The 27,985-nt window shown below is 36.6% G+C and overlaps 1 protein-coding gene across 1 annotated transcript; it reads left to right on the forward strand.

The window, feature by feature from the left end:
• Positions 1–669: 669 nt before the first annotated feature.
• LOC148945967 (uncharacterized) lies at positions 670–27,541 on the forward strand. Its single transcript, XM_089097995.1, has 2 exons — positions 670–775; positions 27,139–27,541. The coding sequence occupies exons 1-2, from the start codon at positions 749–751 to the stop codon at positions 27,490–27,492; spliced, it is 381 nt and encodes a 126-aa protein (XP_088954121.1). The 5' UTR covers positions 670–748; the 3' UTR covers positions 27,493–27,541.
• Positions 27,542–27,985: the final 444 nt, after the last annotated feature.

Below are 27,985 nucleotides of genomic sequence, written 5' to 3' on the forward strand. Positions count from 1 at the left end.
CTATATGTTGGCACATCAGGAAGGGGTGGGGGTAAAGTATTTGGACAGTGTGTGGCTAAAAAACAATTCTTACTAAATAATATACCGAATAATTGTACCTATAACATTAGGCATGCAGCCCCGCTCTACTTTTCCCCCCCCCCCCCTAATGTGCAATTATATAGCCCAAAATTGTTTCTAAAGTATCATATTTTTTATCCTACTTCGATATATTTTATTTGGATTAAGTGTCAGAGAAACAAATTAGAAGAACATTAGGTAGGGCGTATATCATATAGCCTAACTACACAATAAGAAACAACAACTCAATTAACATATCACAATATGTCGGCAAGCGTTTTCACTCTTTTGGGGTACATATCACCTTACTGGCACATAAAAATACCCTAACGATCGCGCGCGATAAAAAGGAATTGGTTTTGAAATAATTTTTCTGAAATCATATCCATTATTATTTACGAAACTTTATAGGTATTGTATTTTGATTGAATAATTACAATTTATATCTTTGTGTGTTTAAAATACATTAACAAAATAAATAATTTATTATCATCAATAAAGTCAGTTTTTAATGATACATGGAAAAAGTATGTTTATCGGAGTCCAGTTGTTAATAACACATTTATAGATTGCCAATTTTTAGTTTGCTCATTAATATTTGAATATAGCCAATTATGTAACATATGTAGAACCATATGTCAATTGACTTTTATTTTAGTTGCAGTTAAGACTTTGGATAAGGACTAATATGAAACAATTTCAGGCTCTAATAGTGGTATGGCTTTAGTTTTTTAAGGTTATTTATTCATTTCAATAAACAAAGTACAATTAGCGTATACTATGTTATCAAACAGTTCGTGGTAACGAACTGTAAGTAAGGAGCGACCCGGCTCAATGGTAACCGAAACTCTAGAAAACGGGTTTTTGATACCAATAGATATATCAAAAGAATCAGATTTCAATGCTGATTTTAAATACATAACTTTCATCAAGTTTAGTGCTACCCATCAAAAGTTACGCGCCTGAGAAAATTTGGCTGATTTAAAAAAAAGGGGGGAAAGACCCCCTAAAAGTTATAGAGCCTTAATGAAAATCACACCATCATATTCAGCGTTTCAGAGACCCTTACTGTACAGTTTTCAAGCTCCTATCTACAAAAATGTGGAATTTTACATTTTTTGCCAGAATAAATATCACGGATGCGTGTTTATTTATTTTTTTTTTTTTTTCCCAGGGGTGATCGTATCGACCCAGTGGTCCTAGAATATCGTGGAGGGGCTCATTGGAACGGAAATTAAAAGTTCTAGTGCCCTTTTTAAGTGACCAAAAAAATGGAGGGCAACTAGGCCCCCTCCCACGCTTATTTTTTTCCCAAAGTCACCCAATCAAAATTTTGAGATAGCCATTTTGTTCAACACCGTCGAAAATATGATAAATATGTCTTTTAGGATGACTTAATTCCCCGCAGTACCCAGAGGGAGGGCTAAAAGTTATGAACACTACCCAATGTTAACATATATTGTATTGGTTATTCGGAAGTATACAGAAGTTTTCAGGAGGTTTTTTTTCTGGAAGTTTTCATGAAGGAAGTTTTCATGGGGGAAGGGAAATTGCCATGAAGGGGGCACCGGACTTGCCAGCATTCTTTATTGGTTATTGGAAAGTATACAACCATTTTCAGGAAGGATTTTTTCTGGAGGGGGAGGGGGGCTAGAGGCGGGGATTACTCGTGATCAGCGGGACGTAGCGGATGGGTCCTGGGGGTAAGGGACAGGTCTATGCAGGGCGTGCCGGATTTACTAACATTATTTAAAAAACGAGCAGAAATTAAATAAAAAAAAACAAGTTTTTTCAACTGAAATGTAAGAAGAAATATTAGAACTTAAAACGAACAGAAATTACAACGTATGTGAGGGGGTTCTCCCCCAAGTCAATACCTCGCTCTTTACGCTACAGTTTTTTTTAGTGCTTTCAAAAGAGCTATCTATTCTAATTAAACGGCCTTTGTGATTCAGGGGTTTGTAAATAAATTTTTTTTTAAACTTTTAACGTAATGAGCGGGTTATTTATTAAGGTGATAACCCCCTAATATACTTAATAAAATATACTTAATAAAAAAAAATAAAAAAACAAGCGATACGGCTCAATAGTAATTGAAACTTTGAAAAACGGAATTTTGATGTCAATAAATGTATCAAAAGAATGTGAATATATAAATTTTATTAAGTTTAGTATTACTCATCAAAGGCTACGAGCCTGAGAAAATTTACTCGATTTTTTAAAGAGGTGGGAAACATCCCCTACAAGTGAAAGAATTTTAATGAAAATCACACCGTCAGATTCAGCGTATCAGAAAACCCTAATACATAGGTTTCAAGCTCATATCTGCAAAAATCTGCAACTTTGTATTTTTTGCCAGAAGAAAAATATACGAATATAGAAGTTAGTTGCGTAAGTTAATTTGTAAAGACATCCATTTAGCAAAAGAAAAGTAAAATTTTTATGCAAATAAAAGCTGCATTAACTAAAAAACGATCAGAAATTAAATAAAAAAAACAAGTTTTTTAAACTGAAAGTAAGGAGCGACATTAAAACTTAAAACGAACAGAAATTATTCCGTATATGAAAGGGGCTGTCCCCTCCTCAACGCCTCGCTCTTTACGCTAAAGTCTGACTCTTTCTCACAACTTTATTTTTTAAAACAATAAAAAAATTTAGCGTAAAGAGCGAGGCGTTGAGGAGGGAACAGCCCCTTTCATATACGGAATAATTTCTGTTCGTTTTAAGTTTTAATGTCGCTCCTTACTTTCAGTTTAAAAAACTTGTTTTTTTTTTATTTAATAACTTACTTAAAATAACTCAATTTATTTTTAAGATAAGGAGGCGAAGGACTTAATTACATATCGGTAGTAAGAATCATTAAACCCGTGGATTCAATCCGTGATCTTTTTTGTGAGAGGGAGGGGGGAGGGAGCAGAATATGTTTGTTTAGTCTAGAGAAGAAGGGAGGGGGGCAACTCTGTTATAAGAAATTCAACTAATAAACAAAAAAAAAATTTCAATATAGAAACCCCAAAAAAACTTATCCAGGAGAGGTAAAAAATCTACGGGGGATATACTTTCCCCCTCTACAAATTTAAGCCTTTGCATAGATGTGTTTTTCTTTTCATATTATTCAGGAGAGCGCAGATGGTCGTGTGACAAAACTGAATAAAGATTCGAAATGCTGGGGCAGTAGGCCTAAGATTACTTTTAGGGTCCCACTAGGTTCGAAGTACCTTCTGAACAATGTTAGTTTGATAGCCTGGGTGTACGTATTTTTTTTTGTCTATTTTGCTAGCATATGGTGAAAAGTTCTAGTCTAATAAAGATACTTATAGTCCAGTCAAATTAAAACACATAGTCCTCAACGTAAAATAGGCTAGGGACCAAAATATTTAGTTGGTTCAATACTCCATTCCCCAAGTCAAGTTTCAAGGTTTACTTGTCTTCTCCCCCCCCGCCCCCTAAACCATACATAAAACTCTCCATTTGACCCCAAAAGCCGTTCCCAGGAAATTACAAATAGACCTTTTTGATAGTGTGGCTGCAAACAGCATGTTTTGATTTATGCCATCACTTATCCATGAATGGATCCAGATACCTTAGGAGATCATATTGCAAAAGCGTTTTTAGGTTATTTATTTCAATATACAAAGTATAATTAATCTATAATATGTAATGACTTCTAGAAATTATTTCTAAATTTCTTACGTCCGTAGCTCTGCAATGATTCATAGAAATAGCTAATTTATGTAGACGAAGGGAGCAGATATGTTAAAAACATAAATGAGAGGGATGGGAGGGGGTAAATCAGTCCTTAAAAGGAATTCAGTGAGAATACAAAAAAAAGGTATTTTAATAAAAATAACAAAAAATAGTGAATTTCCAAAATCTGTGTGGGGCTAAGAAGTTACGGAGGACAAAGGTCCCACCTCAGCCCTGAGGCCTCCTCAGCCCTCTCTCTACCAGATTTATCTCTACCCCAGCAAATCTTTCATCAATATCTTGGAAGACACCATGAAAGTTTCAACTATATAGCTTAAGCTATCCCTGAGACATTGCGGCCGAACTATTTTGATAATCAGGTACGACAAATTGTCTTTTTGTACACCTTGCTGCTCTCACTCAAGTAGATTCTAATTCCAATAATGATTCAAAATGCGATTAAACAAATGAATTTTTTCTAATAGAAGAAGAGAGTTAAATTAAGCGTAAGCTAAACTTTGAACGGATCAAAATCATTAGAGATGAATGAACGGAAGAGCTTTGAGTCTCCTTTCAAATAGATTACAACAAATCTATCTTATTTAATTTATTAAAAAGGCTTCTTTTCTACAATCCCCTTAAATAATTCCTATGTAGGTATCTAGTGCCTACCTGTGGTATAAAGAACAATCTCTGTTCGTTTTAAGTCTAGTTGTTACTCTTTTATGTTGATTTGCAAAAATAAATTTAATTTGATTTCTCTTCGTTTTAATAAGGCTTCCAATCCTAGGAGGGATCCTCCCTCATGAAACTTCACCTTTCAAATTAAAGTTAACCTTTTGTTGTACCATGTTTTGGGAAAATAAGCTTCTTAAGTGAACTTGCTTTCCAAAATAAAGATTTTTTTATAGTATTTTTGTGTATTTTGAGGGGATAAAGAATCCCCCAGAATCTAGGGTAAGGATTGTTATAAGGTTTTTATGGAGGGGGTGGACGTGTGAACCTTAGAAGAGACTCATTTGATTAGAAATGTATAGTTCTGTTTCCCTTCTAAGAGTCGAACATGATGGAGAGCAACAAGCCCTTCTTCTCTCCCTGACATCCTCGTTTCCTGAAACGTATTCAATTGAAATTGTGAGATAGCCATTTTGTTAAAAATAGTTAAAAACTCTTATAACAAGGCCATTATAGTGGATACGATCTTCCAGAGCCCATGGACAAGGGTTGCAAGTTGTGCCCCAGGACATATAAGGTTTTTATGGAACGAGTGGTTGCTTAAACTTTGGATCGGATGGAGCTCATTTGGTTGGAAGTTCGAAGTTTTAGTACCCTTTTTAAGAGTCGAAAGTGAATGCAGGGCAACTAGACCCCCCCCCACTCCCATTATTTCCAAAAACACATCCTATTAAAATTTTGAGACATGTATTTTGTTCAGCATTGTTGAAAGTCCCAGTAATTATGTCTTTGGGGAAATCAGCCTCCTCACAGCCCACAGGGCAAGGGCTGTAAGTTAGGCAATTCGTTCATTGTTTACACATAATATATGTTATTGAGAAAGATGTGCATGTTTGAATTAATTTCTAAGAAGACGAAGGACATTCAGGTGAGACTTTCAGAGAATGTTGAGGGGAGCTTTGAAGCAAAACAAAACATCTCATGCGTATACAGATTCTCAAAAGGGTGTAAAACAGGAATAACTGAGTATATTAGTTTTGAAAATTCAGGAAATGATAAGGGAGATGATCAAGACTGCAATAAGTGCATGCTACCGATACTATTACAGTAGAGGTGACCCTATAACTCCCACGCGACACCCCTACTGCCACCTACAACTTTTTTTTACATAATTTATGTCTGTTTGTTGTCAGTGAGAATGAAAAAACAGGAATTTTGTCACATTTATGTCTGTTTTTATGGATGGTTATGTGTGTTGGTCGATTTATTTGATGTTTTTCATGGATGTTTTATGGTTTTTGTCAGTGAGAATTTGAAAAACAGGAATTTTGTCACATTTATGGATGTTTTCATGGTTTTTGTCAGTGAGAATTTGAAAAAACAGGAACTTTGTCACATTTATGTCTGTTTGTTGTCAGTGAGGCAATTCGTTAAACAGGAATTTTGTCACTTTCATGGATTATTGAGTCATTAACCAAATCGTTTCCGGGCAAAGTTAATGACACTTCCTTCCTGTTGTTGTTCGAGGCAAAGTTAATGACACTTCCTTCTTGTTGTTGTTCAAGCCAAATGTTATGAGTTTCCGGGAAACAGTATTTGTTGTTGTTGTTCAAGCAAATTGTTATGAGTTTCCGGGAAACAGTTTTTGTTATTGTTGTTCAAGCCAAATGTTATGAGTTTCCAAGGTAACAGTTAGATCACGTGTTTCCTTCTCAGCCAATCAGAGGGCTTTGTTTACATATTAGCGGCGGAGGGAATATAAGGAAAGGATTTTTGCTATAGTTTTATTAGTCTGTGAATAGAATTCAAAGAGAATAGTTTATTTGGATATATATATTTGTAATAATGAGTGGAATGTTTACCTTATTAGAAGTTGATAGTGGAGTTGATGGTAATAATACAAGAGCACCAAACATTGCGGTGGAAATTACGAAAGGATTGCGGCTTTGTCTGGAATGGGATGCAGTATATGCAAGATATGTGATATCCTTGAGCAAGTTTAAAATAGAAGATCAATTATGTTTCGCCGCTAAAGTTGATATAGCACATGTGAATAGACTTCAATGTGCTTTAAGTGCATTGGTGAAACATATCAAAGACAATAAACTCTATCGCTAATTGTACATGCATAGTTTTATTGATGTTCTTGTAATTATTCAATAAAATTGTTTCGAAATCGAAAATGTTCCCTTTCTTTTCTGGTTAGGGCTAACGAATCAGGCTCAGTCTAGAGTCAGCAGTCAGAGTGAAAGGATTGAAAAATGAATAAATTTGAGAAAGAGAGAATTAGATCAAATCTAGTGTTTATGGAAAAACATTTGATTTTGGATGGTGATTTTCTCGAGTTATCTCTTCAACGCAGGATATTCTCTCAGGGAACACTTGACAATATAATGAAAACTGATTCCCCCCCATTGGACTATTGTTTGAAACTTTTAAAATGTGATTCAAATGCTTATACTCATTTTATTGATATATTAATTGGAACAAAGCAGAATCATATTGTGGATATACTTTTGAAATCATTGCCAATGTAGATGGCTCTCCCTCATTCGAAAGAGGTAACGTTACAGAGTTACTCCTCTCCCTTTCCTCCACTTTGAATTTATCGAGCGAGGACGATCAGTTTTGTTTTAGCTGCGAGAGAATTGACATCGGAAACCAAAAAATGTTCTATATATGCCCATTGTGCTTGTACACTCTTGGCAGTTGGACTCAGTATGAGAATTGTACAATTATTGACGACTATAGCGAAAAGTGTAAATTATGTAGTCCCTGCAAATTACATAGAGGCTATGCAGTACAAATTAAAAGATGTAATTCATGTCTTGAAAAGGTGTGTGACTCTCACCCTAGAGGGGACCTATGCTCCAATTGTCACTATGATAAATGTCATCAATGGGAGAATACTTACCCCGCTATGATTGGAAAGAATCCTAAACGTGATTTCAGTTTATTTCTACGAGATTGGTATCGTCGTGGATTTAAATTATTCTGAGAAGAGGAATCGGGTCTACAATTCAACTGTTGGGGTAACAAGACAATTTGGTTTCTACGTCACCGCGGTTACGACACTGCCTACTATGACTATAAACCCAGTGATTTTTATTTGGCAGTTACCGAATGTGATTCATCACTTGAAAACACAGTATATGATACTGCTTCAAATATTCCGACTTAAACTCGTGAATTTCATAATATGAACGCAAATAGTATCATTGACTACACACAGAGAAATGACAAGAGCGAAGCTCTATTGTACTTCCGACAATATGATCCTGACATTGCAGTCAATCAGGATCAGTATACAGTGAAACCAAATGGTTTACCAGCATTAGTGGTTCACGACAGTCGCCTATACACCTATGAGGAAATATAAAAGTAATGATTTAAAGATATTTTTGTATATATATACTTTTTATTTATAAGTAAATTCACCTACATTTTTGAAGCTCTTTATTCTTAAGGCACTGAAATCAATATTAAATACACTCGTAAGTATATTTTCCACTAGAAAGTCGTTCAGACGTGGATTGTCACCATAAATGTGGAGAAACTGCTTGTAGGTATAGCCACGACATCGGAATACAAAATATAGTAGTGCATGGAAGCCGCAGCTTTTAGTCGTTAGATCCTGTACCCTCTTTCGATTTTGAATAATACTTTTCCCACTGCTCTCAATATAGTTGCTGATGTGAGGTGTGTAGAATGTATAGGGTAGGGCAAGAGAATAAAAAAACTCAATCTTCTTCATTGTTTTATAGATTCACAGCCAATGCCCCGTCAACACAGTCGATGGACTGCTATTGACAACAATCCAGATGTTGTTCGTACTTTGAATTTTTCCAAGATAGTGCGTGAGTGGACAATACGATTTGAACTGGGACATGTAGGGGACCATATTAAATACATTGATTATTTGACTGCTGTTCATGGCGCCAAGTCTAGTAGAACACTGCCTTCGGGTGTGATTTCCCAATAGGTTTCATATTGATTTAGTAAGATTAGTGCAATACTCTCAGCCAATGGGTTGTCAAATGTACACTCTAAACGCACAGTCCCCGTACATACTATACTCATATCATGTGTGCCAGACAAATCTAATACAATGATACCATGTGTTTTAGCAAACATATCTTCGGTTATACCATTTTCAAATAGTTGCGAATCATGATCTAGGGTTTGCATGGTCAACTCATACAATGTTCTATAGGATTTATCAAAGGATAGATTGTAGAGCGGGATGCTGTTTACTTTGCAAACAAGAGATTAAAGTCCCAACATTTCGAATTTATGTTGGCATTCGGTCCACGATTATATTGTATCAGTACTTTATCGAAATGTCAGTGTAAGTTTTGTGGAAATTCCACCATTGATTAGGGATGAATTGGTGGAGGCGCATGAGACCATGGCAATATGACACCGACTGGTGATCGCGTGAGGAACAAGTAGTTTAATATTATTTCCATTGGCTCTCAGTTTTTCCACGGCCAAAGCAACAAAACTCATAACCTGCTGTTTGCGTGCATGGAGTATAGCCGAGGTGAGGGAGAGACTTACATCGGGATTGGCAGCAAGTTCTTTTCTCAATATGAAATTGGATGGTGCAAGCTTCAATTTTATATCCACTTTAACATTGGGCGGCAGCCATTGGGGTATATTAAATATTTCATTATATATTTTTCCAACTAGATGTAATTCACTAGTTGTAGCATTTTTAAGTGCATCTGTACTATCAGTATTAGTAATATATTCATATCCATTGGAGGCGCCTCTCAATTCCTTGTATGACTTGGGTGTCATCAACTTGAATTGCATACAGCTTGCATAGTTTGAGAGATTATTGCTTGTGCTCACCAGCGTGCCATTGATGTAGACACTAATTTGACGAAATAAATTATGTAGTATACAATTTTCATTGGATATCCCATCGGCTCGAACTGGCATTGTATTATCGGATTTCCGGACTTTCATTTGTAAATCTATAAATATTGAAGACATGTCCATAAAGTAGTCTTCATTGGAATAAATTTGAAAGTGGATATTATCGGAGAGGGGTTGTAGAGGATAAAATTGTTCATATTATCCATGCTTGACACTAACGTCAACATTGTCGGCATTGAATAGATTCAATGAGGCGGTGATTGAAGGTTGGGAATCCTTATGTGGTAGGTAGGACATCTTAAGAGAAGAAATCAAGTTTCGATCTAACAATTTTCGGCTTTTTCCTTCTTTTCTTTGACAAAAGGGATGTCTTTCGTTTCCGACCTGAGTAGAGACTGATGAGTGATGTGTTGTTTCTTGACCTTTTTAAACCTTTACCATTTTGTTTTAATTTCTCGCCAAGGGTTCGCGCACTGGACCTAAGATTTTACGTAGCACTTTTTTTAAAATCTTTGCCAGAGCCCCAATCGTATAGTGTAGAGGATGCAAAATCTGTCGCAGCCGGTACAAGATATTTTCTAGCCAGTGGTAGTGAAGAGCAAAACAGCTTAGAAAACCAACTGCCAAGACCATAGCCAGACATTGACGAGCGACCCTTGTAATAGTCCATTCCATTGCCCTGTTGTCTTGGGCCAAGAGTTTTAACATAGCAATAAATATCAGGACAAGTGAATACCGGTTTTCTATTAGACATCTTGCTGTTGAACGATGGGTCGAAAATGATATGTAATCACAGCCAAACCTTTTGAAATTGCAATGGGATCACCTAATTCAGTTCTTAGTGTTAACTGACAGAGTTCCAAATATGAAGTGTTTACGGGAATATACTGAAGATGCTTTATATTGTAGTGATGAATATGTTCTCGATTGGTTTTTCGTTCAAGAACTCGTAGGAGGGGAGCATTTGAATTACCAACACGAGATGTTTTCACAAACGATGCGTAGAGAAATATACAAGTGTCTTTGGAGAAGGCAGGTGGGTAGTGAGCAAAAATAAAATTATTGTTTCTAGCACTTTTACCATTGATTATATTAAGCTTAAAGCTGAGAACATCCTTTAGCTTATCATTGATAATAACCTTTTCGTTGGCAATAGGGGAACTACTGTAGATCATGCCCTCTTCCTTTGAATGGTTGAAATAAAAAGCTCCTATTTTACGGGCGGAAATTCTTTTATTAATAGAACGACATAAATCATTCATACAGGTGAGTTCCTCGTAGGGTAATTCAATATATGGATAATCCAACCAATTGATTTTTTGAATTTGTTCTTGATCACCTGGTGGTGGCGGCCAATCATAGGGTATACTTTTTATTTCATATTTACGATCTTTTCTCAGGATGTCAAGTATTTTTGAGAATACAGTCGACAAGAGCCACTTCATACTTTCCGTCAAATTTGATGATGGGGGAGAGTTTTGTCCAAAAATCACTTGTTTTATTCAAGTCATTGTAGAGAGGATCAGAAACATTGGACATGAAAGTCACATAGAAATCATTGGGCATTGTTAATATTTTCAGCACTGACCCAAGAATCAAAATCCGAGTTGTATCCAAGCGAGCGAACAAACAACTGTTTCTTGCCCCTACGAGTACGACTCTTTAATATCTTTTCAATTTGATAAAGTTCACTAGTGTTTCTAATTTTTTGCAGTTCATATTCATAAAAACCACCGAGAATCTCATCATCTTTGGAGTCTCGTAGTCGATAAGTTATGGGTTTAGTGTCCAGGATTTTGGACACTTTAAAAAGCTCAGTGCTCCATAAATAATTCCCCTTTTCAAAAATATTGGTGGTTCTATTAATTCAAACAGTATCATCAACATTGCATTTCTTCTTTTTCTTCTCATTACCGTTTGAATATTGCTTAAGAACAGAATCAAATGTAATTTCACTGTAATGAACATCCCGAGGGCTAGAGTTGGATAGAGATCGATAAGGTCGATGGTTGTATATCCGCATGATTTTATCTAAATCATAAATTAAAACAGATGTATTTTTCAATGTACAATATTTTTAAATTAATAAATGAATCATTCTTATTAATAGTTCGGCCAATGCAGCCTTAATCGGACTATGACTATGATAAAGTGTTGTATTACATTTCAATAGAAACCTTTGCACCTGAGGGTTAAAAAATTCACTGCCACGATCTGATTGAATTTTTCTATACGAATCCTTTTCGAGAATACTTTCAATGGCCCGAGCAACTTGAACACCTCTCTTTGATCGCAGCGGAATGGAATGGGCATAGCGACTAAAGATACTGATTACCACTAGAATATATTTGTAGGGTGCATTGTGATGCCGTTGAACTGCGCCTAAAGTTAAAAGATCCATTTGCATTATATGCAGAGGGAAAAAGGCTTTAGTTTGACGATATTGTTTACTGCGAAGTCTATGATTCCGATGTAGTGTGTAACTTGGTTCATTTTCTAGATACTCTTTTGCATTTTTCAATGTGGAGCCGGAGACTTTGGAAAGAGTGGTGGGGGAACTTAAACCCCCCGCTTCGCCAATATTTTCATGGACACCTTTCAGAACTTCATCCATTTTGAGCGTAAACATGAAGTTTAATGTCCACTCCCCTTTTGCACACTGGAGGGCGAATCAATTCGTCTTCGCTTTTGACTAGCAGCCATAGGTGTTGTAAAATCAGTGGTGCTACAACTATTGAATCTTCTTCTTTTTTAAATGGTGTTGTTGCAGGAATATATTCTCTTAGTTTCTTTAGAATTTGCTTATTGCCAATAAGACTTTTGGGAAAGTTTGATACACTTAGAAAGGTGTATAGATTATCGTCAAAGGATAAGAGTCCTTTACGATTCGTCACCATATCAAAAATTAAATCAACTAGATTATAACTTGTTCCCTGAATTATAATTTGTTTCCCTGTGCTGTCGACTTGAACTTGATCACCATTTTCCAACACGAGATAAGATAATACTCTTTTACTCTGTTCCCGATAGGTCAGTGGCAATAGATTTCCAATTTTCGATGCAATCGAATTCAATTCCTTCTCCTTTGATTGTACAGAATCTTGAAGAGATGAAGAGGGATCGGTGACGGCGGGTCTCTCGCGATAAGGTTTATGTTTGTCCATGCGTCACAAAGCATCTTGGAATAAAAACAGTTCTTTGTCATGGGCAATATTCTCATCATTTATGAATTTGCTTAGATTGTCTTCAAAAGGTTCGGCGGGCGAGAGGACAAGTTCAAATGGTGTCAATTTATAGGGTTTTGCCATTCTTTAGAGAAAACTGTTTACAAGACCTGCAATTATCGGTAGTAAAAGTGTGAAAAGGCTACCACCTGCTTGCAGGAGCCGTGTTCTTTTAAATTTGTTTCCCTTGTTTTTACAAGCCAAGGCACGTACAGTGGAACGATGTTGCTTTGTCTGTTGTCTAACACCTTCTGGCAGTTGAACATTGCCCTCAGTTAAATTTAAACAAAGTTCAGATATTAGATTAATGAAATCATTGTCGACACCATGTTTAAGTATAGCCTTCCTAAGCAAGAGTTTTGAAGTGCTTAAAACGGAAAATAAATGCCGTTGTTCGTGTAGTTTCTTCAGTGTCATAATAGCGACTAATAGCCTTTTCTACTGTTCACTGGAAGATATACTGTAATTTCATTGTCGAAAATGTCGGTGACTACTCGATGATCCTCGGGTGTGCTCTGATTAAGATCCAATAAAATGTAACCGTAGGGCTTGCTAGTTGCCTGAGTGTACGCTGACAACAGAAATTTTGGAGTGCCGGGGTATATCTGTTTATTGAGAGTTATGAGCGAGCTAGAATCACGAACAACTCGATAGATAATATAGATAGTGCAATTCGAAGCAAAGGTTCACATACATTTGCTCTGATGAAACAGATTGTGTAGAACCAGGGTTATGGAAATGTGTTCATGATGAGATCGGACAGTGAACAATTGCAGCATTTCCTGTGAGAACTGTTCAATGGATTCAGCCAAATCATCAATAATCAGCCACGAGTTCGATTCAATACTATTGAAAACATCAAGTCCTCTTATGAATTGTATTGGTATGGTTGTGGCAATAGCTTTTATTTTATCATAGGACTCTTGCCAAATACTATAGCAATAGTAGATTTTTTTCGGTTTTTCTATAAACATTTTATCACAATTTTGAATTATTCTAGCTAAAAGCGTTGTTTTCCCCGACATTGAGGGCCCACACAGAAGTGATCTGAAGGGCGTTTTAAATTGATACATGTTGTTGACAACAGTCGGACTTTGACTAACTGTAAATCATATGTGTCCAATGAATAAGTAGTATTTTTGCCATAGACATATCTATTCAAGAACAACAAAAAAAATATTTCATGGTAACATTTATTACAGTAATGAAAACACTTGTTAAACATGACACTTGGTCAACATGAAAACTATTTGTTCAACATGAACAATGATAACACTTTATAATAAACACATATTGTCTTTAAACACTTTTCTGTACAACACTTTTTTACATCAACACTTTTTGTCTTTAAACACTTTTTGTACAGCACTTTTGTACATCAACAAAATACACTTGGAACTAGCACAGTTGAACATTACAGTGAATTTAAAGGTAGGGCCCCCCACCCCCCGGGAGCTGGTCGCGGGGAGGGTCCCCCACCCCCCGGGAACAGTGAAGGAAAAACAATAGTTGTCGTCACTGCTATGGGTTAGTGGAGGGATGAGTGGTGGGGGTTAGTGCTTGGGTTAGATCAACTGGGTTGGTTAATTTATGAAAGGTTGATTGATGGTTAGTCAGATTAGGTTATCCAGACCAAGTTGATTACGATAGTCTACGCATTCAACTCGATCTGAAATACTATAGTGGCCATGAGGTAGGACAGTCACACCATTCTCGAGCACATAGACCTTGTCAGATATACACGACATTGCATTTTTTTCTACTCTCACAGTATAATTTCTATACTGTAGAGAGCGAATTGCAAGCACTTGTGCTCTTGGCACTAGGCTACTTTCTACACAGTCTCTGTACACGCTCATGTTAAAATTGCTCTTTACAAAATGTGTAGGCACCCCTTTACATGTCTTCTTTTCATCCCCACTATGTGTTTCCACGCAATAAACTTTAGGGCCCGGGAACACCCCCTGGATATCAAATCAATCCCCGTCTCTGATTTTAATTTTAATAGTTGGTTGGGGGCTTGACGTTTCACCAGCTCTGGGTAGAGGGATGGATTCCAGTTGGTGAAATCCATCCGCGAGCTGATGTGCACCCCATTTTGCAAATCACCCAATAAATCTTCAGTCCCATTTACCTTTAACAGCAGAGAATCTGTATCCCCATAGTAAACTTGAACCTCCCCCTCCCGTGGCCATTGCACCTTGCACACATTGTAAAAGAACGACAACATGAGCTTTTTGAAAATTCTAGTACTGAACTACCGCCTGCGATATTCTTGTTCAGTGCTACATTTCGCTTTTTCCTGTGTAGAAGAACCATGCCGGCCTCTATGCTTATGAAAGATGTAAAATGAAGGTCGGTAATGATTCGTGCATAGTCTAGATGATCAGTCACGACGTCGCAGCGAGATTTGTTACGTATGCTTTCACACATTTTGCCAAACGCTGAATTTAGAATGAGCTTGTACAATTCCTTCTCTACCTTTGAATTTGCCCTAGAACGTTGATCGACAAAAGTATCGATAAACTTTTTCAAATAAGGTTTCTGAGTGAACTGCAGGACCCTATGTATGTTGGTGATTTTGAAGCCGTTGTTCACCATCCAGTGCAAAAGCACATGGTGAACAACGATATTCTCTTTAGGGTCCAAATCAGCAATCAGTTTCTGTTTAGAGGGGGTCCAATGCATCCCCATATCCTCAACCAATGATCGATTGTAGGGGATCAGTGACTCCCTGGTCAATGATCAATTGATACAGTGAAAAACAAAATCTTTGACAGCGTCGTGCAGTGCCAATGGAGTGTGACCGTCAATTTCAAAGAACCATCCTTGTGGCCCGTTGTCCTCGACGTTGGTACGTTCAGGGAAATTACAAGGATTCTCAAGCCATTGATAGTTCCCACATGGCAAAGAGTAGTGGGACATTGCCGAGGGGTCTAACGAGTTCATGTCCAAGAACACTGCATTTTACTTTACACCAGTGCTTTGTCCACTCGGATCGGTTGATAAGACGCGGTCCCCGTGAAAAACATACCCTCCCCTCATTGAACGCTCTACAAAAAGGTGTTGATCTACGTCGGTGATTAGGCCTATTTCCTCCCTACTAATTTTTAAAATTAAATCCATTACTAAATGGGGTTTAGAAAAATAATATCATATATCTAACCCGAACTCTGAATAGATCTGGTCTGTATTCTTACAGACTATATCCAACAGAGTTAGAACGTCACTGGCCAAGTACAGTCTACAATAATCCCACCCATTTTTACAATCCCCTTTAGCCCACACCTTCTTGGCAAACTCATACTCTCCGACTGTGCATTCACTGTTGGTCAGTGAATTGTGAAAAGCTTCAATTGGAGGTAGTTTCACCTCACTTAAGTGAGCGCCAGAACAGTAATAGTCGTATGCATATACACCTTTGCTGGTTAATAAGTCATACATTTCACTGTCTGAAAAGTGGTGTTTAAGCAAGGGAAAGCTATCAAAATTGTCGCTTTTCTGCACTTGAATTAGTTGACTTAAGGACTTGGGGAAAAAACTAAAAGAATCTAAAAACCTAATTTTATTCCAGCAAGTACGCTCATTATCCACTACCTGCCATTTCAGTTCGAGAAGCAATAACTTCTCGGCCGATTTGGGAATGATGTTGTAGATAAATGAATTATTTACCCATGGACTACCTACTCCCCTCCCTCCCTGTGCATACGTGCCAGTGCCGGTAAAATAAATTTTAAGTCATAATTAGAATTATGAATATAAACAGGGATAAAAAACTGTTGCCAAACGATTAAGTTACACGATTGATGTGCTTCCCCCCAAAAATTCCTACCCCCAGATGATATTTCCTGCCAAAAGTGATCATGGTCTCTGACTTTCCCCTCCCCCTCTTTTTCCTTTAGTCCCCTTATCCCCCACTACAAACTCCCCCTTACAAACCCAACATATTTTTTAATTTTTAATCACGAGACGATCCTTTGCGGACAATACCAGTGGATAATGCGTATTTCTCAAACGGGAGATAGCGCCATTAGCCGTGCCAATCAGTTTAGTCAGTGCCTTGACCATGCACTCGTTCTCATCTAATGTTTCTGCTATTTTTAAAAACCGCATGGTATTAGAATTGTCTCTTTGCGCATGTGCATAGGACACTGCAATGGCCTGGTGTTCTTTGATACGGCTTGGATATTGTGGGTCATTCACCTCCACCAGCTTAGATTCACAGTCTAAAAATATTTTGTTGCACTGGAGGAGGGTATTTTGGAAATTTTTGAAACGTAGAATTGCCCTATCCCCTAAAACCGTCTCCACTGTCTGATATACATGTTGGATACAATTTCTCATATGATTTCAGAGCTTTAATTCAGTCAAAAATCTAGAGAGGCAGGTCGGACAGTAGAAACAGACCCCCCGCCCCTTTTTAACCTCCCCCAGAACTCGACTAAAGTCGATGATAGGGTTAAAATGGACGAATGCATTTGATTAACAAGGCGGCGTGTAAAGCAACCACACCCAATATTTAAACAAATCAACTGACAGACCCCTTACGGGGAAGACCACCCCCTTCTTTTTTAAACGAGTCCCATCTTCAAATTCAGTTTAGTATTGTACCGCTGTAATGTCAATAATTAAATGGGCATTAGCCCTTTCACACTTATCAATGGATCGTAGCTTTACTGGGTATTTTCCATCTAAGCATGAAAAATCCACAACTGGGACATGGGACCCTTCCTTTCCATGTACAGCCCAATGATCTAAATTCTTCTTAGAAGCGTCATCTGCTAGAGGCTGAAATGCTGATATGAGGAAAGCATACTTGAAACAATTTTGATCTGTTTCAAAACAGATCTTCTGGATACCACGACAACCTACTAGATCTGGATTATATTTTAAAACTGTATCCCTATCAGACCCTGCTCCCCCTCTTAAAATAAAATCTTTCTTAAATTTACATATATTTACGCTTAAATTTTCAATAAATAGAACTACAGACCCACTCCCGTTTTCATTATAGTTCTTAAGATGTGCAATAATTTTTCCTATCCATTAAATAAAAACTCCCTCAAAATTTTCTAAATTCGGAGAAATTACGCTCTTCTCGGAAAGTATAAAATTATAGTACACTTCACTGATCCCCTCATTCAAATAAAAACCTTTAAAACAATGGACACCTTCATTGAATCCCTCCCCCCCCCACAATTGAATTTGCTTCTCCAGGCGTGCCAGACTGTTATATACATAGGCATGCACAATTTCTACGGGATCAAAAGCAAAATTTCCCCCCCTAAGCGTATTAAAAGGATCCCCAACCGTCGCAGTGAAAACAACTATATTATTTAATATTGTATTCGACAATTGAAAATCGGGGAAAGATGTACCCCCTCCCCCAAGTTGTTCAACAATATTCGGGGTATGTTCCACTTCAGTTGTTTGAAGTGGGTAATCAGTGGGAGGAGGGTTCCCTGTGAAATCCTCTAAAATTTGTAAAGTGTTCGGGCTCAAGTCTACAAGCTCAACTGTGCTAGGTTCTACATTAAAAAAATCATCTAAAAACTTATCAATATTAAAAGGTACTTCAATAGAGTTGTCCCATGTTTTGTTGTCTTGAAACCCCATTGCCTCTTCTTCCCCTTCTTCACTGGACGGCGAATATGGGACCAATGCACCAACCTATAAATGAAAAATAGCTTATTTTCAAAGTGTTCAAATCATCCGTACTGTTAAAATTATTATTGCTTAAAAGCATTTGGTTAATTCAACTTAAGATAATCTAAGATATGACATAGAAGGTGGCAATTTGTTCGTTTATTTTCAGTGTTAATTTTTTTTTTTTTTTTTTTTTTTTTTTCGTGGCGCATCCCTGCGGCGCATCCTGCGGTGCTTTCCAGGCCCGCGGCGCATCCCTGTGGTGCATAATGTGATGCTTTCCTGACCCCGCCGTGAATCCCTGCGGCGCATCCCTGCGGCACTTTCCAGGTCCGTGGTGCATCCCTGCCACCCATCTTGGCCCCGCGGTACTTCATGCAGCGCCTCCCACAGCTCTTTCCAGCCCCCCTTTACATAATGCCATACAAAAGATTTAAATATTTCTAATTCCATATTTCTAATTCTCGCGCAAGTGTTCCAGGATTGAACCGTTAACTCGCTTTCCCCTCACTAAAATCTTTGGCACGATAGAAATATTCAGTGTAAATTAGGACGCTGATATGGATAAGAAGGGATAATCTCTCTCTCAAAACTATGTTAAAAAGAGCAGTCATTTTCACAGGTACAGAGCATTATATGTGAGAGTAAAAGATAAAATAGCAAAGATTAGAAAAAATTGAATTTCGAGTTTCAAAGGCGCTTATCATTAATAGAAGTGAAATAAAAATATTCTCTTATGAGATATCGAAGCGATAGCAAAGATTAGAAAAAAAAGTGGTTTCTTTGCAAAAAATTACATTTAGATATGTAATAGTGGGGGTGAGGGGTTAATATCTCGCAGAGACATGTTTATATTGGAATTGAAAAAGAAAAAAACATTAGAAGAAATAGAGAGGTAGGAAAAAAATGCTTTCATTCGCATAATCCGCGTGGGCTTGGGTGCCTGAAGGACTGGGTAGTGCATGTAGGAGGGTAACATCCTGACCTAGCGTCGATGGGGCAGCTATTAGAGGACCAAGGAGAGCGGATGTGCAAGCGATGTCATTAATTTCTTGTACAGGAGTTGTGACCTGTGCAGCCGGGACAGGGGCTGGTACAGACGGCTGCACTTGGGCAGGCAGTGCGGAGCTGGGGGGTTTTGGCCAGCGACCATATTGCATGACAGTAGCCTTCACAGTGGGTGCATTATTAGCCCTTGCTCTCTTAGTGGGTGGCGGCGACGAGCATTCTCCGCTATTTGCGCTACCCGTAGCTCTCATCGATGTAGGGGCCGCAAATTCTTCATGATTTGCCTTAAAAAGAGAAAAAAATTATTATCAAAATAATTTCCCCCTTTATTTTAAAGAAAGAAAATTATTAACTATAATTTTGTCTAGAAAAACATTTATCGCAAAGAAGTAAAAATTTCGAAATGTTATAAGCCCAAGAATCAGAGGGAGGCTTTAAATTAGATCGTTTAAACACAGCTTATAGGCCTAAATTACAATCTTGGATGTAAATGTACACATAATAAAGCTATCTTTTTTTCATAGAAACCGTCGGTTCTCTTACTGCCCACCCCCTTTTCCATAATTGACTTACAGCGAAGCTGTTAGAAGCGCTGTATTGCCCCCTCCCCCCGTGTTCATAATGTCCTAAATATATTGTTAGACTTAATTTGAAAATAATCCATTTCACTTCTCCAAAATAGTGCATCACATATTATTGCCTAAAATCGTTTTAATTTGACAATCAAAACAAAACCCTTTGGCTAGACCGATACCGTGAACACACCGGAAGAGGGGATGACAAAGTAATTATAACCTTGCGGAAATGTATTGTCAAGTTAGCGGCGGCTGAAATGGAAACGGTATATTAATAGAACGAAGTTGATTGTCACTTTTTGATAGGCTTACAGAAAGAATAAATTTATTGAAAAGGTATTTCTATTTGCGAGAATTATACTTGTAAAAACAGTGGGGGGGTTGGTTTTGAGGGTAAAGGAATATATTCGCGTTTTGCATTGAGTATAAAGATTGTATGGTTTGTGTGTGTGGGGGGGGGGTTTGTGGGTAAAGGAATATATTTACGTTTTAGCTGAATATACTGGAGGGTGTCCAAGGAAAATAAAAAGTGGAATTTAACGAAAAGGTATTTCTATTGGCAAGAATTATACTTGTAAAAACAGTGTGTGGGGGGGGGGTTAGGTTTTGAGGGTAAAGGAATATATTCACGTTTTGCATTGAGTATAAAGATTGTATGGTGGTTAGGTTTGGGGGGGGGGGTTTGAGGGTAAAGGAATATATTTACGTTTTACATTGAGTATAAAGATTGTATGGTGATTAGGTTTGTTGGGGGGGGGGGGTACTTACTTAAATATACTAGAGGGTGATCAAGGAAAATAATTTTATTTGAAAATAAAAATGCACTTACATTGCTAATTGTGGCTGCCAAGGCCTCAAGCTCATCAATTATGTCAATTGTTCTATCCATTGTCTCACAATACTTTCTGATAATTTAATCACATTGCATGCCCGTTATATACGAAATCTCAAGGTCAAATTGTTATGTAAACAAAGCCCTCTGATTGGCTGAGAAGGAAACACGTGATCTAACTGTTACCTTGGAAACTCATAACATTTGGCTTGAACAACAACAACAAATACTGTTTCCCGGAAACTCATAACATTTGGCTTGAACAACAACAACAAATACTGTTTCCCGGAAACTCATAACATTTGGCTCGAACAACAACAGGATAGAATTGTCATTAACTTTGCCTCGAACAACAACAGGAAGGAAATGTCATTAACTGTGCCTGGAAACGATTCGGTTAATCACACAATAATCCGTGAAAGAGACAAAGTTCCTGTTTTTCAAATTATCAATGACAAAGTCCATAAAACAGACAAAAATGTGAGGAAGTTCCTGTTTTTTCAAAATTCTCACTGATAACAAACAGACATAAATGTGAGAAAGTTCCTGTTTATCAAATTCTCACTGACAAAAACCATGAAAACATCCATAAATGTGACAAAATTCCTGTTTTTCAAATTCTTACTGACAAAAACCATAAAACATCCATGAAAAACATCAAATAAATTGACCAACACATAACCGTCCATGAAACCAGACATCAATGTGAGAAAATTCCTATTTTTTCATTCTCAGTGACAACAAACAGACATAAATTATGTAAAAAAAGTTGTAGGTGGCAGCAGGGGTGTCGCGTGGGAGTTATAGGGTCACCTCTACTTATTACAACTACCACCACTGCTACTACCACACAATAGTGAAAGTTCATATAATACTAAAGGAAAATTTTGTTTAAATCAAAAGACGCTATGTGCATGCACACTGTCAAAACAGCGTATCTCAAGAATTGATTTGGGTATTAAGTTGGAACTTTCAGAGAACGCTGAAAGAGGAAGATCATCTCAACACAAGGCAATATGTACACACCGTTAGTAATGCTACTGTTATTGCTACATTTACTACTACTTCTTTTGTCACTACTTTTAAGGCTAAGAGCATTACGATCAAAATTTGAAGAAGTATATGAGCATACAGGCTATGAAAAGGACATATCAACAATTTTGAAGTAATGTTTATTTATATTAAGTTGAAACTTCTAGGACTTGAACTTTATTCAGGCTGTGAAAAGGTTATAACAGCAATATCTTAGAAACAGTTTAGTGTGTGAACTTGAAACTAACAGGGCTTGTTGTGAGGAATGTTGAACAAATCAAAAGAAAATATTTGCATTATAATACTACTGCTTCTACTCGTACTACTACTACTGTCACTACTACTACTACTGTCACTGCTATTACTACTTCTATTACTACTAGTACCACTAAAACTTAGGCTACTACAATTAATTCTACTGCTACTACTAATAATGTTACTATAACTAAGGATACTAAGGCGAAATATTTGGGATATATGGAAACTGTATGGAACTAATTCAAAACACACTATGCCCACACAGGTTGTCAAGCAGAAATGATACAGGAACAGTTGATGAAATTAAGCTGAAACTTCCAGCCTGTGTTGAATTGAATGTTGAAGAGACCAAAGGTACTATGCGCATACTGCTACTATTGCTGTTACATCTTTTGCTACTGTAAAAGCAAAGGGTACTAAGGTGAAACTTTTAAGGAATATTTAGGCGGGTGTTGAACTAAGTCAAAACAAAATATAATTATGTGGAATTTCAAAGAGCTGACAAAGCTACATATGAAGAACAAATTATACGATTAAGTTAGACCTTTAAGGGTAAGTTTTTGGGGATTTCAAACTAGCCAGAAGGCACAATGTATATACTTTTAATACTACTACTGCAGTCACTGTAAATAATGACGCTAAGGGTATTAAAGTGAAACTCTTAGGGCAAGTTTAAGAAGAATTTCAATTAAACGAAAAAATTGTATGCATATAGGTTTGCAAAAGCCAGCATCACTCTATAATAGGCAGCACCACTCTATAATCAGAGGCAACGCTGTAGCGTTGCCTAAAGTAGAGGCCATACGGCTCCAATGTTTTATTAATATTTTTTTCCCCAGAGGCACTTCATACGGAAGGGGTCGTCATAAAAACTTCAAAAGGGGCTCACTCGATTGGAAATCGAGAGTTCTTGTGCCCTTTTTAAGGGTCAAAAGTGATTGGAAGGCAACGAAAACCCCTTCCACGCTCACCATTTCCCCAAACACATCCAATCAAAATTTTGAGATAGCCATTTTGTTCTACATAGTTGATTTCCCGATAGAAATTATGTTTTCGAGGAGGACACTCCCCCCACAGCCATCAGGGCAAGGGTTGTAAGTTATGCCCTGGGGGCATATCAGCTTTTTATAGCTTTGTCGTAGAACTCCAAAAAGGGCTCATTCGATCGGAAATTCAAAGGGCTAGTGCTCTTTTTAATAGTCGAAAGTGATTGGCGGACAACTAACCCCCCCTCTCACGCCCACCTTTTCTCCAAACACATCGACTCAAAATTTTGAGATAGCCATTTTGTTCCACGTGGTTGTAAATTCTGGAAATTAGGTCTTTGAGGATGACACCCCCCCCCACAGTCCTCAGGGCAGGGGTCGCAAGTTATGCCCTGGGGGGCATATAACGTTTTTATAGAAAGTGTTGTTGTAGAAACTTCAAAAAGAGCTAACTCGATTGGATATTTAAATGACTAGTCCCCTTTTTAATAGTCGAAAACGATTGGAAGGCAACTAACATCCCTTCCACGCCCACCACTTCCCCACACGCATCCAACCAAAATTTTGAAATATCTATTTCTTGTAGCGTAGTTGAAAGTTCTGGATATTATATCTTTGAGCATGACACTCCCCCCAAGGTCTTCAGGGCAAGGGTTATAAGTTATGCCCTGGGGGCATATATGGTTCTTATGGAAGAAATGCTCTTATAAACTTCAGATAGGGCTCATTTGATTGGAAATTGAAAGTTCTAGTTCACTTTTTAAGCGTCAAAAGATATCCGAGGGTAACCAGCCCCCTCGTGCCCTTTTTTCCCAAATGCATCCGATAAAAATTTTGAAATAGCTATTTTGTTAAAAATAGTTCAAAGATCATAAAACAAAACTCCGGTGTCGACACAATCCCCCAGGGCCCGGAAGCAGGCGTTGTAAGTTATGTCCCTGGGGCATATATAGTTGCTACGTTAGGTGGGGATGTCGATATCGCTTTCGTCACACCAATTCGTTTTAGGGTGAATCTGCCTGGTACTTATGAATGAATGTTTTCAAAGTAAACCCGTTTCATAAATAAGAAGAAAAAAAAACGGGTTGGACACACATGGTCCTATCCCTTTGGACAATAAAACCATGCAAGTGCTCCATCAAGTATGAATAACGAAAATATTGTTAATTTTTTTCAATTTTTCAACTTTTTCACATCCCTGCTTTCAATAAAAAAAATCAAGGTACTATCACTTAATTATAATAACTCCCTATGCCCCCCCCCCTCTGGATACCATCTTGATAGGATACCGTCTCTGCTTTAAATAAAAAAAAATATTCACTTATTGGCACCCCTGCTTTCAAAAAAAAAGGTATTATCATTTTAATAGCTCACTACCCCCCCCCCCCTTTCTGGATACCACTTTGATAGGAGGCTGTTTCTGCTTTAAATTAAAAAAATTAAATTTTTGGGATCCCTGCTTTCAATAAAAAAAATGTTTAAATATTATCATTTAAATGTAATACCTCCCTACCCCCCCCCCTCTGGATACCACCGTGATAGGATACCGTCTCAGCGTTCATTAGAAAAATAATTTAATTAAAAATTAACTAAGTCACTATATGGTTCAAATAAACACACAAAATAACGTTAAACAGCTTAGTGTTCCTTGAAAAAAAAATTGGGGGTATTAGTAAAGGGGTAAAAAGACAACAACAAAAATGTCAAAATTTTTCTCATATACCTCAAATTATTGGAAAACTCATAGATTCGCCGTGGCATTCAATAGGATCCAAAGAATCTAATTAAAAGGGAGCACACATAAAAGCCAAATAAGACCAGTAGCCTATGAGAAATTACAAAGTACCCAAGACACTGAAAACGCCTCAATGGGGGCCCTTGGTCTACCGAAATATTTCAATGGTTTCCCAGGAACATTGATATCATTTTCTTATGTTTCCACTTTAAATGAAAGAAATAATTATCTTCTTGGCATCCCTGTTTTCAATGAAAAAAATGAGGTATTATCATTTAAAAATGATAGCCCCCTACCCCCCCCCCCCCCTATAGGCAATAATTTACAATTTATTTATGAATCATATTTTTGGGGTAACTTCCGGTTCAATCTTTAATTCCCTATCCTTGTACATAGCTAAATCTATAGCTAATTTTTGTCCCAATAGAAGGTTTTTTTTTGGGGGGGGGGGGGTAAAAATGTCTCAGAAAGAAGGTTTTATTTTCTAACAGGCGTTCAACAATTGAGTATTGAACATTAAGAAAATATTATCTAAAAACAGCAAAAAAAAAAAATCTGCAAATTTACCATTCAGCTGTAAAAACAATCTGTCGGCTGTAAATTTCAAAATTCAACTGATGGCTGAAGCTGTATTTTAGTGAATACGTTCTATAATTCTGTTCAACTTGAAACTAAAATTCTTGACTACGAATGATGTAAGAAATAACGACTGGGAAACTGAATTTCAAATGATTTAAACTCATTTCATAAAGACGATACTTTTTTTTGTCAACATATGAAGAACTGTGTATATTGCAATATCTGCAATTGCATATTGCATCTGTCTGGTTTTTGTTCAAAGTAGCAAAAGAGACGAAAATTAATGAATAAGAGAGTAGTGAAGAATTATGGTATGCAAAGTAATATTTGGCAGGGAAAGTCACTGGTGATAAATTGCTAGGGGTGGCACCGTGATTGCGTCATTTTCAGGGATTTGGGGAACCAAATTTTTTTTCGGGATGACACATAGATTTTCGGCAAAATTCGGGGATAGCTTAAGCCCTACTTGATTTCTAATCAGGAAAATCGAAATACTAAACCACACAAGAAGGAAAAGCTCTGACTTTGCGGTTGACACAATAAAGAATTGCCGCAAAATTAATTTAAATTCGACCGAACGCCGCCTACTTTGCCTGCGGTGGCGTGCCTTCGGCACACCGGTGGTGTTACGACACGTCGGCGGCGTTCAACCGGGCCTCTCGTCGGTAGCGTTCGGTCGATCCGCCGGCGCAGCGCTGGGGTCTATATATATATATATACATATATATATATATATATATATATATATATATATATTTATATATATATATTATATATATATATATATATATATATATATATATATATATATATATATATATATATATATATATATATATATATATATATATATATATATATATATATATATATATATATATAATGTAAAAATCAGACAACAGCTCTTTCTACCTGGTTGTATGCACAATTCCCATTATGATTTGAAATTCATTTTACCAGCGTTGGCACGTTTGCAGAAAGGTGAAGTTGCAGCTGTCACATGAGTAGATAGTTTTTTCTTATAATATCATACCCAAATCATCTGAGAAGCTGCTAATCTTAGATCTCCAATGGAAAACAAAAGATAATGATAATACGTGCTTGAATAAAATCCGTTTTTAGATTCCTACAATTTTCCCCCAAATCCTTAAATCAATTGATTCAAATACAGATAAGTGACGATTTTATTAGTTTCCCCTACTTAATCAGCACTTTCCAGATTATGAAACGTATAATTTATTAACGCGTAAGGCCATATATCCGTATGGATACTACAACTCAACCATGAGGCCAAGTGAGGAGAAGTTACCGTCCATCGAATCGTTTTATGATTTCACACATCGCCAATGAATTTGCTAAAAAATTATGAATTTGCAATGAATTTTCATATATATATATATATATATATATATATATATATATATATATATATATATATATATATATATATATATATATATATATATATATATATATATATAAAAACACACATATATATATATATATATATATATATATATATATATATATATATATATATATATATATATATATATATATATATATATATATATATATATATATATATATATATATATATATATATATATATATATATATATATATATATATATATATATATATATATATATATATACATATATCTTCCAATCTTCAAAGACTACCCATTTCATAAACAATGGCTTGAGATGAGAACAAAATGCAAATTGGAATAATAATAATATATGAAATATTATCCGGTATTCGTCAAGTTAACGCTAGTGCGTTCGCTTAGTTTCATATAATTCAACACCCGTCCATCCCCTTGATCTCCCCCCCACTCAAAGACACTCCACTTAGCCCAGCTCATAATTACTTCAACCTTCAATAAACTCATCGCTCATTCAACTCATTCTGTTTGGAATGAAATTTATATTTTTATTCTGTTTATTTTCAGATAATTGAACTTCTTTTAATCACAAATGCCGATGACGAACCCAACAAATCGAAATGCTACTGGAGTGGCACCTCACCCGTTTGTTTTGGCTCTTGTAAGCAGGGAGAAACAGTTGTTGAGGTTTCAGCTAAGGGTGACGGTCAATCCTGTGTTTTTGGAAAGAAAGTATTGTGTTGTCCTGAGAGTGCCAATATCAAACCAGAGACAGAGCTAAAAACAGGATGTATTTGGAAAGGAAACGCACCATTTTGCTCCGCCGAATGTGATAAAGGCTTTGAAATCGTGAAACGTAATAAAATTGGGAACGGTCAACCATGCTGGTCCGGGGAGAAATTCCTCTGTTGTCCAAAATAATTTAATGTTAAAAATTTATTCATATTGATATAATAAAGTTTTGGATAATTTATTTTTATTAAAATGATATATTTTTTATTTGTTATTCTTTATAGAACAAAGGGTTTATAGTCTACTTGGGCCTCTTAAAATCAAAATAAAACAAACGAGATTTATCAACTGAAAATAAGAAGCAACATTAGAACTTAAAGTGGACAGAAATTGTTTCACAAATAAGGGAGGCTTCCTCCTCCTTCATCGTTCGAACGTTAAATTTAAGTTTTTTAGTTCTTTAAAAACTTCTTATTCCAAATCAACGGCCCTTGTGTTTCAGTTGTCATTCTTGAAGCATTGGAACTAAAAAGCCAAACTTTACTGAAAGAACCGTGGAATTGAGAAGAAATCAAAACCCCTCATAAATGAAATAATTTCTGTTCGTTTTCATTTTTTCATATTGCTTCTTACTTTCAGTTGGAAAAAAACTTGTTTTTTATTTGATTTCCGATCATTCTTT

Source organism: Artemia sp. Qi Xiang Cuo, chromosome 12, assembly GCF_049724085.1.
Source record: "Artemia sp. Qi Xiang Cuo chromosome 12, ASM4972408v1, whole genome shotgun sequence".
NCBI classification, from domain to species: Eukaryota; Metazoa; Arthropoda; class Branchiopoda; order Anostraca; family Artemiidae; genus Artemia; species Artemia sp. Qi Xiang Cuo.

Coding starts and splice junctions, on each gene's coding strand:
- LOC148945967 (XM_089097995.1), top strand. CDS start 749: ATGAAACAATTTCAGGCTCTAATAGTG. Junction 776..27,138: donor AATTTCAGGCTCTAATAGTG/GTATGGCTTTAG, acceptor GTTTATTTTCAG/ATAATTGAACTTCTTTTAAT.